This window comes from Coregonus clupeaformis, chromosome 10 (assembly GCF_020615455.1).
Source record: "Coregonus clupeaformis isolate EN_2021a chromosome 10, ASM2061545v1, whole genome shotgun sequence".
Lineage (NCBI taxonomy): Eukaryota > Metazoa > Chordata > Actinopteri > Salmoniformes > Salmonidae > Coregonus > Coregonus clupeaformis.
Window position 1 is genome coordinate 56,963,677 of NC_059201.1, and position 16,475 is coordinate 56,980,151.

At 43.7% G+C, this 16,475-nt stretch overlaps 1 protein-coding gene across 1 annotated transcript; it reads left to right on the forward strand.

The window, feature by feature from the left end:
- Window positions 1-1,606: 1,606 nt before the first annotated feature.
- On the forward strand, window positions 1,607-15,235 carry LOC121576035 (protein APCDD1-like). The gene is made up of 4 exons (XM_041889330.1): window positions 1,607-2,079; window positions 12,648-12,825; window positions 13,144-13,663; window positions 13,956-15,235. The coding sequence occupies exons 1-4, from the start codon at window positions 2,019-2,021 to the stop codon at window positions 14,721-14,723; spliced, it is 1,527 nt and encodes a 508-aa protein (XP_041745264.1). The 5' UTR covers window positions 1,607-2,018; the 3' UTR covers window positions 14,724-15,235.
- The last annotated feature ends 1,240 nt before the right edge of the window (window positions 15,236-16,475 follow it).

The window sequence follows — 16,475 nt, forward strand, 5'->3', positions numbered from 1 at the left end:
TGGAGTCCCGTCATATTTGTCCGGGTGGGACAATCGGGCATCGCTGACCAGGACGGACTGCTGGATGGGCTGGGGAACTGGCTCGCTGGGTCGACTTGTGGTAGAGAATCCTCCGCTGTTTGGAGATGACGCACCTTGTGTAATGTCAACTCGTTGAATAATGAGGAGGACCTCATCCATAGCCGTCCTTAAATGAGCCAGCTGGTCATGGTGTTGATGAAGTAGGTGTCCCTGTTCGCCGACCTGGGAGATGTCTTGGTTAGCTGCTACTTCCATTTGTTGAGGTAGTATTCTGTAACGTAGACGCAGGGAGTCCGGAAGCAGGTGCAGTTAGTGAGTTTAATAATAACGAACATGGCGCGATACAAAACAAGAGAAGCATCTGACATAGAAACATAAACAATACTACCTGATGACTGATAACAAAAGAGTGCTATGTAAAGGGTAGGTAATCAAGGGAGTAATGAAGTCCAGGTGTGACTGATGATGAGACGCAGGTGTGCGTAATGATGGTTGCCAGGTGTGCATAAAGATGGGTTGCAAGGACCGGTGGTTAGAAGACCGGTGACATCGAGTGCCGGAGCAGGGGAACGGGAGTAGACGTGACACCATGAATATGACTGCATTAAGGCAAATGCCACTGTGCTTCTATGGCTATATGCACCATGCCACTGTCTGCTTCATTTGTTGATTTAGCATACAAGACAGCTCATAATCCAGTGGCTTTATCACAGTCACACACCTATATTTTAGCTTTAATTAGCTTTAAAAATGAAACATTTTCTCTCAGCCTCATGGCAAAATGTGTAGAATAGTATGAGATTAGCTAGAAAACAGAACAATTTTCTCTTCACAGGAAGTTAGCCATCCCCCCCACCCAAATCTCTGCCCACCCACCAATGAATTTCCGGCAATGCTACTGGTGTGTATGGAAATTCCAGCCATGAGCACGGAGTGGATCAAAGCTCCTCACACCCGGGGTAGAACCTCCTCGGGGAACCAACTGGCTGGCCTGGGATCAGCCCAACAGCCACCCACCTCTATTACCCGTCTGTGGGGCTGAGCCAGAGCCCCAGGTCTGCCAACTGATCACAGAACCCCTGCCAACACCACCCTGGCAGCCCCCTTTGAAATCCCAGCCTACCCTCACTTTACCTCTGCAGTGGTCAGCAATTTCAACTCCGCCCTTTGAGTGTGTGTGTGTGTGTGTGTGTGCCTCAGCAGTGAGGTGTGATCTGGGGGCTGTGTACTGTGTTGCTATGTAGCTACCACTAATTAGAGGCAAAATAATTTATAACGTACAGTGAGGGCAGCGGAAAAGGAGGGAAATCGCTAAAAAAAACATAAAAAACCTCTTTGTACATGGTAATTCTCTCAAGTATTAAGACTTTTTCGCTTTATAGATGTGTTGGGGATTTGAGTATTTCTCACTTGTGTTGTAGCCTGCAGTTCTTGCTTTGCTCTGCCCTTTTGCATCTTGCTCTGAAAACTCCCCAGTGGCTTCAGTTGGAGAAGTTTTAAACTCTCTTTTACTCTCTCTCTTTTATTTTCTCTCTCGCACACTCACAACTCTCCACTCAAACCAACAGTCAGACGGGAGCACATACACAGCCACACATGCACAGCACGCAAACAGAGTGCAACCCAGGACCAAGATAGACAACTGAGAGAGAGAGAGAGAGAGAGAGAGAGAGAGAGAGATCCTCTTCTCTACCACTGAGTTTAGGAGAACTCTGTAGTGTGAGAAGGTTGTATCAAGCAAATGATTCTGACTGAGTGGACTGCATTTCATACCATGGGAAGCATACAAGCTGAAATAGAAGAAGAAACTAACAAACGCCACTTGTAAAGGACTACATTTCAAACTGGATTATTGGACTTTCCTCTCTGTCTTTGACATGGTGATGTCCTAAATTACCAGCACGTATTGAAGTGGCTGCTTGTTCTGGACCACAGTGGACTTTGAGGGGCTTTTTCTGAGTGTGAGTGTGTGTGTGTGTGTGTGTGAGAGCAGGATCATGTCAAAAGGACATTTCACTCGCCTGTTGAGGGGACTTTGGGTACTGTGGCTGTGGCAAGGTGAGTTCACGCTTGCTCTCACTCGCTCTGTCTGTCTGTGTCCTCTGGTTGCCCTTCGAGACCCAGTTTTTGTCCACTGACTGTGCATCTGGACAGTAACAGCTTTAACAGCCGAGCTTCAGATGAAACTGAAGCCTGATTGTGTGCATATGATTCAATGATGATAGTTGATTTATATGATGTCAATTACAGAAGTAGATTTTATAGGCTACATGTATTCATTTACATGTTATTTAATTCAGTGAATATAAGTGTAACTGAACTGGGTCATGATTTCAGAGGAAAGCCTACTTTGATGGTTTATTTATTTCACTTGAGGAATCAGATAACATTGCAGCACCATGAATTTGATACAATTTGCAATACAATATTTTACCATACAGTTTTCCTGATCTTTAAAAATATATTTAACGTTAAATTAATGAGCACGTACACCCAAAGCACATTGCTTTGAAACTATCGCTGAGAATCGGATTCCTCAAAAACTTAATCTAAAGTGAACTGCTTTTTCTGCGCTGTTTGCCAAGGTGTTAAGGATAGCTTAACACTTACAAAATTATGAAATTATGTATCATGTATGTTTGACCAGTCTTTAACAACTTGTTGTTAGTTGACTCATCCAAAGTTGTAACAAAGCAATACAACTGAATGATTGCATACATTATCAGTGATAAAATGAACTAGCGAATAGCTCTTGTTTATTTTTACCTCTAGGGCTGTCGTCTAACAGTTGAATTGCTGAAATATTGAAATCCCTGTATCAGAAGTTGTTCAAACTTTGAGCAGGTATCCACCATTTAAGGGGCAGTAGTTACAAGCATCCAATGGTTCACACCTGCTGATCTGCTTTCAAAAATGTTTGTTAAACTTGTCTGACATGAAGAGAACAATTGACAGCGCCTCTATCAGTGTGTCTATCAGAAAGAGCATGGAGTGGACATTCAATTATGACAAATAAGCTGTTGGCTTCCTAAAATATACAACTTGTTGATGAAAGATTAAAATCATTGCAAAAAGTCACATATTTAAAGTTATATCATAGCCCTATAACAAAAACTGCTTACTGAAATTAGATTAGTGAATAATAAGTCTGTTATCAAAGGCTCTCATTTTCTCTCCAGAGAGACAAATGGCATAGTAAGCCCGGGAGTCCTTCTTGAAAAGCCTTGCATGGTTCCCCAGGAGCAGGGAAGCGTGGCCCTGGAACTAATATTGCCATTATGGTAATAGCTGGAATAACAGGACATTAACTGACCCTACCTCAGGATAGCGTTTAGAGTTGATTTTCCTACCAGCAGCCTTGGGGGAGACAAGCATTTTGTCCGTCAGGGCCCGTTAAGATGATGCGCGAGGAGACGGCGGGAGGCATCTGCCCACTCATAATCACAGTAATACACCCCGCTGCTCAGGGCCAATAGAATGGTATTTGAAGAGCTGTTTTTCTTTTGCTTCAGCTCAAGTCAAGTAGGGTAGACAGGAGCTTTTGAGTCCCTGGGCCTAGACACATGCCATGAGCATTTAGGCTAGTTTACACCACAACCCAAGGGACTTTTTCTCATTGTTTGTGGATCAAAGTTGGTTTCCAAGGAACTTCCATTCACTTTCATTAGTGGTTGGACATACAGTGAGCTCTAAAAGTATTGGGACAGTGACCATAATTCCAAAAGGTTTATGAAGTGACACAAAAAGGATTGGTGTGAAAATCACACAATTAATATAGGATAAGAATCTACAGCACACAATTAAGTAAGAAATTATGTTATTTAGATAACCATATACAGTAAGATCCAAAAGTATTGGGAGAGTGACCCATTTTTTGTTGTTTTGGCTCTGTACTCCAGCACTTTGGATTTTAAATGATACAATCAATATGAGGTTAAAGTGCAGACTGTCAGCTTTAATTTGAGGGTAGCCTAGCAGTTAAGAGTGTTGGGCAAGTAACCGAAGGGTTGCTGGTTCGAATCCCCGATACGACTAGGTGAAAAATCTGTTGATGTGCCCTTGAGTAAGGCTTAACCCTAACTGCTCCTGTAAGTCGCTCTGGATAAGAGCGTCTGCAGAATGTAAATATCGGGTGAACCGTTGAGAAATTACAGCACTTTTTGTACATAGTCCCCTCCCCATTTTAGGGCACCAAAAGTACTGGGACAAATTCACTTATATGTATAATAAAGTAGCAAAAAGTTAAGTATTTGGTACCACATTCATAGCACGCAATGATTACATCAAGCTTGTGACTCTACACATTTGTTGGATGCATTTGCTGTTTTGGTTGTGTTTCAGATTATTTTGTGCCCAACAGAAATGAATGGTAAATAATGTATTGTGTCATTTTGGAGTCACTTTTATTGTAAATAAGAATATAATATGTTTCTAAACACTTCTACATTAATGTGGATGCTACCATGATTATGGATAATCCTGAATGAATCGTGAATAATGATGAGTGAGAAAGTTACAGAAGCACAAATATCAAACCCCCAAGACATGCTAACCTCTCATGATTACAATAACAGGAGGTTATCAGTTTGGGGGGGATGATACCTTTTACTACATTAGATTTTTAGCAAAAAACTATTTCTCAAGCAAGAATTTTGCTAGGACTGTCTGGGAGTGGTCTTAGTGGAGAGGGGGAAACTGAAAACTAGCTGTTATTGGCAGATAGGTTTGGAACTCTCTTTGTTATTGGTCTATTAACCAATTACCGCATGCAAACCTGCTGATTAGAAGGTCCCGTGTAGAGTGTACTTTCAATCAGCAAATATCAGGAAATAACACTGATCAAATTTGTTCAGACTTTTGCAGTGTTAGTTTTATCAGCTCTTGTACAATATTATAAAAAACACAGGAAAAACAGAATGTTGACTGCACTGGGCCTTTAAGACTAAGAATCTTCCAAATTGATTCAGACTATTGGGCAACTAAGTTTGACCTTAACGTTGCAACAACACAGCAACAATATCCAACAATGTCAATACTTGGCTTATTTACGAAATTCCAAATGACCTCACCCCTCTCTTAGTTGTACCCCCCTTCCCTCCTCCTGAATCGTATTAGCGAGATATGACTGAGCAACCCTGGGTTTAAATGAGACTAAATAGAGTCAAATAGAACCTTGCATGTGATAAACATCATATCATATGAGAAAAGCCTTGACACTACCCAGCAAATGTTAGAATTTCACCAAACCCAAACAGCAAGTATTAAAGAGAGAGTTCACATTTTTGACACGTAAACTATCCATTTAAGATTAAACCAACCCACCAATTAGCTCTGGCCCCAAAACGTCAATAGACCATCAACTTCCCCCTCTCTTGCTCTGTTATCTTCTCCACTGTGCTCTGTAAGTAGCCCAGCATGCATTGCATGTCAGGTGCTGACTGTTGCTCTTAGGGATTGTTTCAAACTTTGAAAAGTTGGATCTCTGTTTTATATCCCTGACACTGAGTGAAACATCCCTATCAGAGTAGATTCAGTAGAACCACCCTCCCGGTGCAAAGTACAGGTCTTGTAGCATAAACCATAGAAAATGAATTACTAGAATGGACATTCATTTTTTGTAAATTAAATTAATTATGTTTATATGGTCTAAAGACCCTCCCGCTGTTGAACTTATATGCAAATGAACGAGTGAAAGCACCAATCAGAGCTCGAGTGGACTTTCATCTACTCATCTCCCTAACCCATCTGACCTCACTCATTCAAACATATATCACCTGTGTGTATATTTATATAACAGTAGCCACCGTCTGGTTCCATAACATCACAGACTCTTTGATGGTAAGCTCCTGCCTTCATCACAGTGTCTGTGGGTGGATATTGGTAGTGTTTGGTGAGAGGAATGTGCAGAGTAGTGTTGGGTTAATGGGAGCCAGAGTGAATCAAAGGGAACTGGCAGGCCTTATTGGAAGAACCCCCCCCCCCCCATTCATCCCTTGACTAAATAAACATGGCCGCCGGATTAAGTCAGGTTTAACTTTGATGAAAAGACAACAATGGGTGGCGATACGACTCGAGGGGAGACTCGAGATGGGAAAAAACAAAACCGACCCGGTGACCCCCATGAAACGCCCTTAAACCAGTGCAGAAAGACATCTCGACTTGACTGACTTTGTTGTTTCCGGTGAGGATGTCTTTGAGAGAGAGGGAATGTGAATGGCTGAGGCTGCTGTAGCGCGAGGAGGATTTAGCAGCTTGAGGAGATGAATGGCTGTTGGTACATTGACACTTTTGCGTCCCAAATGGCACCCTATTCCTTTTTAGTGCACTACTTTTGACCAGAGCCTTTAGGGTTCAGGTTAAACTTAGTGCACTATGTAGGGTATATGGTGCCATTTGGGATATAGCCTTTGTATTTACTGACCACACAGACCGTCCCATAGTGCCCATATGATAGGAGGTGCCCATATGTAAGGTCGTCATTCTAAAAGATAATGTATTTTCAATAACTTACCTGATTTAATAAAGGCAATACATAAATAAAGAAGGAAGTAAGAAAAAAAACTATTGTGCATACCAATTTGATACGATAAACATAAGTAACATTTGATACGATAAACATAACAAAGTCACATTTGATTTAAGCTGCTATATGGATAAATAAGCACCTGGGCAATGCTGAGTAAGCTGCAGGCAAACATTGTGGAACATTGCAGGAAGAAATATCATGAATAAAGCTGACATGATTCCTGATTCTACATGTCAGAGAGGCATGTTTGTTTTACATGTTATATTTTTATCAGTGTTGTGTACTGCTGAATGCACAACATTCCCACTGAGTACACACTGGTTGAATTAACGTTGCTTCTTTGTCATTTCAATGAAATCACGTTGAACCAACGTGGAATAGATGTTAAATTGATGTCTGTGCCCAGTAGGTTGAGTGTATCAATATAGTGGAAATGTTCATGAGTTAGAAGCCTTGTCCCAATGAGGAGAGCTGAGGATATTTTTTATCCATCTGTACATGGGCGGTGAAATACTTCCCTCTATTAATGTGTTGCTGCTATTATATCACTGATCCTTGCAGTGGAGGCAGCAGAGTGTCTGAAAAAGCAGCTGTATCTGCACTGTTACCACTCAACTCAAGCTTCTCACACACTGACGGACGCCCACACACACTGACGCACGCACACCAGCACACCTACGCGCACACACACATACAGGCAGATGGACGTATGCATTTCCAGATGCATGCATGCACGTACACGTGGATGTCGATTAAGGCAGCCCCCCGCACCTCTCTGATTCAGAGGGGTTGGGTTAAATGTGGAAGACACATTTCGGCTGAATGCATTCAGTTGTGCAACTGACTAGGCATCCCCCTTTCCTTTCACCCTACTCCCCCACAGTAATCAGGGGACTGGGAGGCTCATTACACCAGATGAAGAAGCTTTCCGCTTTTCCTTCCGACCAACCGCACCTCATCACCCCGGACACAAAAAAAAGAAACAAAGACAGAAAGAGAAAGAAAAAAGAGAAAAGAAAGAATCTGAAATCCATGCAAAAGAAATGAGTCGTAAACATGGATTTTTCATCAGGGTTGCACTAATCAAGAGGTGGTGGGCGTGGCAGGTCTTAGCTCCACACAAAAGCCATGTAGCAGTGTGTGAAGGAGCTATTCAGAGAGAGTTAAAGTGGGTTTTGTCCTCCATCATTGGAGCAGTAAGACAAGCAGTGAGAGAAAAAGAGAGAGAGGCAAACACACAGAACAGTAGCCACAGGCACTGGGAAACACTTGAGTCTGACAGGGGCTGGCTGGCTGGTTAGCTAACTGACTAGCAGGCTGGCTGAGAGACTGACTGGCTGGCGTTGAGCATTCAACTCCCCCACAAGACGTGGGTGGCGGATTTTTAAAAAAAACGCCTGGATCCCACCTCATGTGTGTTTGCACTGGACAGCTCCAAATAGAGAGGTACATAAAAAGTATTTGCACTTGGCCTCCGGTGTTCGGCGGATGAGACATGACATGGAGAAGGCCGAGCTGCCAGATACTACAGATACTACAATGACGAGCAGAGGCTCAGTGGCAGTGCACTGGCACCCTCCATAGGTTACACACAGGACTGTGGACAAGTATTTTTCTGTTAGTCAGCCAGAAATTACATTCATTTAAGGTACAATCTGCAATATGTACAGCTGTTGGTCATTTTAACTAAAGAGGCAATTTGGGATTGATACATGCATTTTTTATGGCTATATACAGTGGGGAAAAAAAGTATTTAGTCAGCCACCAATTGTGCAAGTTCTCCCACTTAAAAAGATGAGAGAGGCCTGTAATTTTCATCATAGGTACACGTCAACTATGACAGACAAAATGAGATTTTTTTTCTCCAGAAAATCACATTGTAGGATTTTTAATGAATTTATTTGCAAATTATGGTGGAAAATAAGTATTTGGTCAATAACAAAAGTTTCTCAATACTTTGTTATATACCCTTTGTTGGCAATGACACAGGTCAAACGTTTTCTGTAAGTCTTCACAAGGTTTTCACACACTGTTGCTGGTATTTTGGCCCATTCCTCCATGCAGATCTCCTCTAGAGCAGTGATGTTTTGGGGCTGTCGCTGGGCAACGCGGACTTTCAACTCCCTCCAAAGATTTTCTATGGGGTTGAGATCTGGAGACTGGCTAAGCCACTCCAGGACCTTGAAATGCTTCTTACGAAGCCACTCCTTCGTTGCCCGGGCGGTGTGTTTGGGATCAAAGTCATGCTGAAAGACCCAGCCACGTTTCATCTTCAATGCCCTTGCTGATGGAAGGAGGTTTTCACTCAAAATCTCACGATACATGGCCCCATTCATTCTTTCCTTTACACGGATCAGTCGTCCTGGTCCCTTTGCAGAAAAACAGACCCAAAGCATGATGTTTCCACCCCCATGCTTCACAGTAGGTATGGTGTTCTTTGGATGCAACTCAGCATTCTTTGTCCTCCAAACACGACGAGTTGAGTTTTTACCAAAAAGTTATATTTTGGTTTCATCTGACCATATGACATTCTCCCAATCCTCTTCTGGATCATCCAAATGTACTCTAGCAAACTTCAGATGGGTCTGGACATGTACTGGCTTAAGCAGGGGGACACGTCTGGCACTGCAGGATTTGAGTCCCTGGCGGCGTAGTGTGTTACTGATGGTAGGCTTTGTTACTTTGGTCCCAGCTCTCTGCAGGTCATTCACTAGGTCCCCCCGTGTGGTTCTGGGATTTTTGCTCACCGCTCTTGTGATCATTTTGACCCCACGGGGTGAGATCTTGCATGGAGCCCCAGATCGAGGGAGATTATCAGTGGTCTTGTATGTCTTCCATTTCCTAATAATTGCTCCCACAGTTGATTTCTTCAAACCAAGCTGCTTACCTATTACAGATTCAATCTTCCCAGCCTGGTGCAGGTCTACAATTTTGTTTCTGGTGTCCTTTGACAGCTCTTTGGTCTTGGCCATAGTGGAGTTTGGAGTGTGACTGTTTGAGGTTGTGGACAGGTGTCTTTTATACTGATAACAAGTTCAAACAGGTGCCATTAATACAGGTAACGAGTGGAGGACAGAGGAGCCTCTTAAAGAAGAAGTTACAGGTCTGTGAGAGCCAGAAATCTTGCTTGTTTGTAGGTGACCAAATACTTATTTTCCACCATAATTTGCAAATAAATTCATAAAAAATCCTACAATGTGATTTTCTGGATTTTTTTTATTCTCAATTTGTCTGTCATAGTTGATGTGTACCTATGATGAAAATTACAGGCCTCTCTCATCTTTTTAAGTGGGAGAACTTGCACAATTGGTGGCTGACTAAATACTTTTTCCCCCCACTGTATCACTTCTTGAAGAATATATTGTTTTAAATACCTCATGAGATTAGTATTCCAATAGTCTTACCAGATCATAACCTAAAGTATACAAACAATGTATAGCTTTAAAACATGTTCAATACTATAATTTTCATTTCATGGACTGTCAGTCCTTGCATCCATAGGTCCAAATTGAAAGTGGTTGGTTAAATGTCTCCCCATTCCTCAGCTTCATAGCAAACCAAGTAGTAGGGCTGCCGGTTAGCTGAATAACAAATTAGAATATTCCTCTGACCACAGGTGAAGAATCAGTGGTATTCATTGAATTAAGAAACAACTACCTTAATAATCTAAATTAAGAGAAAATGGATTATGTGGTAAACCTGTGGAAAATAAAACTACTAGATTACCTTGTAACAAGTTATGCTATAATACCCCTTTTAGACTAAGTACAATACTTTAAACCCCAGGTTTTACAATTGTGTTTTTATAAAGCATGTTTTTTTTTTTCTACTCTTTTGGTAAATGCAACCATATGTCCCATTGGAATGAGATACAAGGAAGGAGAGAAACGGAATGACAGCTCGCCTGAAAAACTCTCTATAGAAAACTTTGGCAAAACAGAGGCCCGAATATTACACCCTAAAAGATTCTTCAGCCATATCTCATGTCCTGTCCATTCAATGGAGTGTGGGGATTCACATTTTCTCTACTAACTTGAAACAGACCTGTCAGATGACCAAAGAGGAATCAATTAATGAATCCTGATTAGTATTTCAGCAAAGCCCTCTCTAGGGAACAAAATGAGTCAGTTTGACGGTGGTGCTCGCCAATAACGGAGACAGCGAATAAACAAATACATCTTCAGGGAGGGAAAATTGCAACCATATTTATTCTGCTTTGGACAATTATTTTGTATATTAACAAATTGACTTTGATCACAATTTCCCCTAAAAGTGCCTTGAGACAAATCTGGTTAGCGCCTGCACAAATCTCCCAAACCAAACACATGCTGAGCAGAGAGAGTATCTGAGTGAGTCTCACACAGTGCCTATAAGGCAGCCGCAATGGCACGGAGAAACCATTCCAACATCTAAGGAACAAACATCCCCAGGCTGACATTGACACAGACAATAAAAGCTGTCCAATTACTCTCCGAAAGATTTAAAAGGAAATAGATTGGCTGACTTTGAGTAAACATTGGTTTCTCTCCAATCAAAGAAGTAGCTGAAAACTACCATCTAGTTCTAGTAGGATGCCTTGGTGGTGACTCGGTCAGCGAAGTGAGCTTTATCTGAGACTAACATGGGACATGGAGACGAGCTTCCGGGAGCCGACCCAGAGAACATCCATAAAGCTGTCCACAGGGCCATGACGAAACCCACCAACACCCGGCCTTGCGGTTAGAGAGGGAGAACAGAAAGAAAGGGACACAACGCAGAGACAAAGACAGGGAGACAACACAGGGACAAAGACAGGGAGAGACAGAGAGAGGGACAAAGAAAGAGAGAGACAGAGAGAGGGACAAAGAAAGAGAGAGAGAGAGAGAGAGAGCGAGACAGAGCGAGCGAAAGAGAGGGGGGGACAACATAAGGACAGAGAGAGAGACAGCACAGGGACAAAGAAAGCGAGAGACAGACAAAGAGGGACTAAGGGAAAGGAAGACAAGACACAGAACAAGAGGGGAACAGATATAGAAAAAGAGAGATAGAAAGAGCAGGGTGGGTGAGGGAAAACTAGTGGATGTCTGTGGGGACTCATCCCCTTGCTGTTTGACGTTTGGCTGGGGAGACTGAAACCGGAGCCATAGCGTCCTATTACCAATGAGTTCTCCTTGTGCTGGATCCCAGTCCCTCTCCTCACGCTCGCAGCATTTGGGTTCAATCAAAGAAATCAACTCGGGCACGGTTGTCTTGGTCTCTGTTGAAATTGTGGGCCTTGCTCCATCAAAAGCAGGCCAGTCGAGTACATAGATACATCACAATATGTGGCTATAGCAGTCGACAGAAAGATAAAGATTGCAGATGTGCATGCTTCAGATCCCTTATGTTGATAAAATGGAGAAGAATATACTACTTTTGATAGGAGTAAAATATACTGCTTTTGATAGGAGTAAAATATACTGCTTTTGATAGGAGTAAATGTACCATGCTGTCATGTTTGTGTTTGCTACTCTTGATTGAGCTATGATAATTCCAACACAGTGAAAGTACGTTAAAAGTGTCAAAGAAGGGTCTAATTCATATAATGTAATCTCCTTCGCAGCCTAACATGTCAAATCATGTCTGAAACTTCAATTTCACAATGTAGATATCACACACACACACACACACACACACACACACACACACACACACACACACACACACACACACGCACGCACACACACTCCGACAAATCTAGAAAATGTGAGTTGGAGTTGGAGCCCAGCTGCTGGCTGACAGATGTGACAAGCCAAACCTAGGAAATCTCCTCTTGGTGCATGTGGCCAGGGTCTGATTCAAATCTATATACGGCCTGTAATGGAGCCCATCACATCTCATTACATGGAATATTACAGAAATGTGAACCCTTAAACTGCTTCCAGTCAACCCGAATCTTGTTTGGACCTGAAAAGTTGTTCTGTGTGTAACCCCTGATTTATGATGGATGAGGTTGATAATCATCTTCCAAGCGTATTATTTTGTGTTTCTGTTTCGTATAAACAGTACTCGGTAGAACCAAACTGTGTTTATCCGATTGAAACAGCGATAACCAGGAGTGTTCTTATTTTCTTGCTTCTAGCTGATCTTGTGTCGGGTAGTACGCTCTGGGAGGTACCCATAGCCCCCTTTGGATCTTTCTCCAACCATACGACCAGCCTGGAATGGGAGCCACAGTGTCAGTATCCTCACCTGCAGGACGGCGTCAGAATCACAGCCGACATTCCCCCAAAACTGGAGGGCAGCTGGGTGTCAACAAGGCAAGTGTTGTCCAAATAAAGTTTAGAACGGTACAGGCTATTTCCTGAATATGTACCATCTAACACATCCTTTGTGATCTAATGATGAATATGGGAAACTCTTCCACAATTGTCACTTTTTTTGTCTTTGTGGAGGTGTGCTCGGTCTAGGAGCCTCGAGGTGATTCAGAAGGTTGTTGTTTGCATAAGACACCCAGATAATTAATTATTTCATCACATTTCATTCAAGTCAATCAATCCATCAATCAATCAATCATCCATCCATCTAGCTGCTAAAATGGAACTGACAATCTCCCTTCAACCTCTTTCTCCCTGTAGATGTGAAGTTCGGCCTGGCCCTGAGTTCCTGACCCGTTCCTACACCTTCTACCCAAGCCGCCTGTTCAAAGCCCTGCAACACTACTACACTGACAGTGGGTGCGAAGAGCCCGCCTACTCTCTGGTGGTCCGGGGCAAGCTCCGTCTTCGCCAGGCGTCCTGGATCACCCAGGGTGCCACCGAGACCGAGCACCACCTCCACAAAGTGGGCATTGTCATCCACAGCCCAGGCGCAATGTACCAGCTGGCCGCCCGTCTACCCCCTGTGTGTGTGGGCCTCACCCTGGGCGGCATGGTGCCCGGGCGCCTGTACGAGCTGTACAACGCCCGGGCAGGGAGGGATTGTCTGGGTGCCTCGTGGTACTCGATGATGGAGCTGGGCTTGGTGAGAGTGGAGACCCAGCATCAGCCAAATGGAGGTCTGGTTCAGGAGCTCTTCCTTGGGGACGTGCACACAGACTGGACCCAGAGGACATACTATCGACCAACGGGCTACCAGCAGCCACTGCAGAACGCTATGGTGAGATTACGGACTCCCCATTAATAAGATACATGTAGATTAAGGATTTTATTAAAATGTATTTCAGGACATTGTAAGTGAATTTGGTAATTCTCGCTCTATCCATTCTTCATCTGATGCTGAATACCTTTCACAGTGATACACTAACTGAAACATAAACAGTGTCCCAATCTCCAAACAACCATACTACTGTATGGTCAATACATGGCTTCATATTAAGTAGCCTGCCATTTTGGATGACAGTTCTACTGTATAACCCTAACCCTTACCTTTCTACATCTATTTCTACCAGCACCACATCCACCCCTGCCCGGCGTGCGCCCTGCTGTTCCGGGCCTCAGAACAGCGCCCCCCGGTGTTACCCCGTGTCCCTGCAGCAACCCCTCCATCTTTGGACGGCCGCTGGGTGAGCCAACGCTGCGAAGCCCGGCCCGCCGTCCTCTTCCTCACCCGAGACTTCACCTTCCGCCCAGATGAGCACTCATGGGAAGGCCTCTACCACCACTACTCGGACCCCTCTTGCAGCCAGCCCACCTTCACCCTGCGGGCCTCGGGCCACTACGCCCAGGGAGGCCCCTCGGCCAAAGTGGCAGGAGGCACTGAGTTCGTCTTCAAGGTAACCCGGGTCAGAGTCACCGTCCTGGAAGGGGCCACGGCCAGGGTGCTCAACGAGACCAGGCGGGGCAGCTGCGGGAAGGCAGGGGGGTGGGAGGTGGGGGTGGAGCAGGACGTGACCCTCACGGATGGGTGTACCGTCCTGGGGATCAAGCTGCCGCACAAAGAGTACGAGCTGTTCAAGACAGAGCTGGACCATCGACGGCGGTCTCTGCTGTTCATCGGGGAGAGGCCGACGGATGGCTCCAGCCCTGACCGGCCCCAGAAGAGGCCCACGTCCTACCAGGCCCCCATGGTGCATTGTAGCGAGGAGGACACCCCCACATCGCAACGCCACACCAACCAGCTCAAGCTAGCAGCTAGTGGAACCAATAACCTACCACGGCTCCCTGGCTTTGTCCTAGTACTGGTCTTTTTACTGTGGGGTTGGTACTGTGTGTTCTAGAGACAAACTGAACATTGGAGAAGAACACACACAAACGATGGTGGAGCTGCTCATGGTCAAGGAAGCTCCATGTGCTCCTCCTCAATATCAAGATCATGCCAGACCACATAATAGATGGCCAAAACCATCTTCAAGAAAACTGTACATAGACTGTTAGTGTATTCATGTTGCATATCTATCATATTATATATGTGTATCATTTTGTTTTCTTTTAAACCAGAGATGCCTTTTGGCCATTGCTTAAGTCACGTAAGAGCTCCTTTCTCTAAAGAGTTATTTTTCCTTCAAATTACACAGTGGCAGATTCAGACTTAGGAAATGTACTCCTTTCCTACGTACTTCTCAGTATTTGGTATTCAGACTTACCTTATTCAGTCGCGTAATGCGCTCTGCAGGTGTGGCTAACTTGCGCGCTCCCAATAAATGTAATTCATCCAATGAAAACCCTCCCACTTGCTGGCCAACAGATTTTCTCGTGGAGTTTTCATTCAATAGGGTTTTCACATAGAGAATGATAGAGGCCTCTAGTTGCCAAAAGGCCCTGTAAGCATGGGCAGCGCCATTGAGGGCTTCCACCATTTTAACGTAGTCAACTGGGTGGGACTTCCAACTTCATTGGCTGATCCCTCCTGGTGACCCTGTTAAAGTTATGTCAAACCAGGTCATCAGGAGGGATCAGCCAATCGTGAAGAAGAAAATGGACTACTTCAAAATGGAGATAGCCTCAATGGCGCCGCCCATGCTGTCACAGACGCTATAATGGCACAGATAAAAGATGAGTCCTCTATCTCTCTCTATGGGTTTTCAGTATATTTATCTTAAGCCATCCCTTTAAATACGGTGTACCTTTTAGTTTGAATTTTGTCAACAGATTAACTAGAACATATCGTAAGAACGGGCTCCGAATATTAGTGATCAATGAGGGGGGGGGGTGTTAAGGAGCACGGTTTGACAGGTCATGTTTTGACCATCGCCTCTCCAGAGCTCATTGGGGAGTTGCAGTAATGACACAAGATCGCAATTGAATCGCAATTGGATATCACGATAATTAAAAAAATTGAGTGGCTTGATTCTTCCTGAAAGTTGCCACATTCAGTTCTTCAACCCATGGTAATGTTGGAAGATTAGTGTACATATAATTATAATAGGGAGAATAGTGTACAATAGTAGGCCATACCCTCATCTACTGCCTGTATTAACCATGGAACTGTGTAATTACACGCCATGCATCGGGTTCAAACTGTTACAGCTTTGTCTGTGCTCCGCTCCATAGCCTACCTTTTAAATATGATCAACTGTTACTAATGATCCGTGACGCCGTTTACAGAGGAAGCAAATAAAGGTAAACGAAACAATGTAATTAAATGGGATGATAATGTAGGTTATACTAACTGAAGGGAACTAACAGTAAATTGGCAGTTGAATATGTGTTACGGTTATTAGGCTTACTGACGGTCGATACTGATAGTGGCTAATATTAACATGATAGAAATAGGAAACAGAGGAAGTCGGGGTAGCCTAAAATTAAGACATTCGAGAGTGCCCATCCCCAACCTGGACTCAGGGGTAGACGTAACATAGTAAATGTAAATCCGGGACACTCCAATAAGTATGATACTGTATGTTACGTTTCAGAAAGTATTCATACCCCTTGACTTATTCTACATTTTGTTGTGTTACAGCCTGAATTCAAAATGGATTAAATACATTTGATTTCTCACCCACCTACACACAATACCCCATAATGACAAA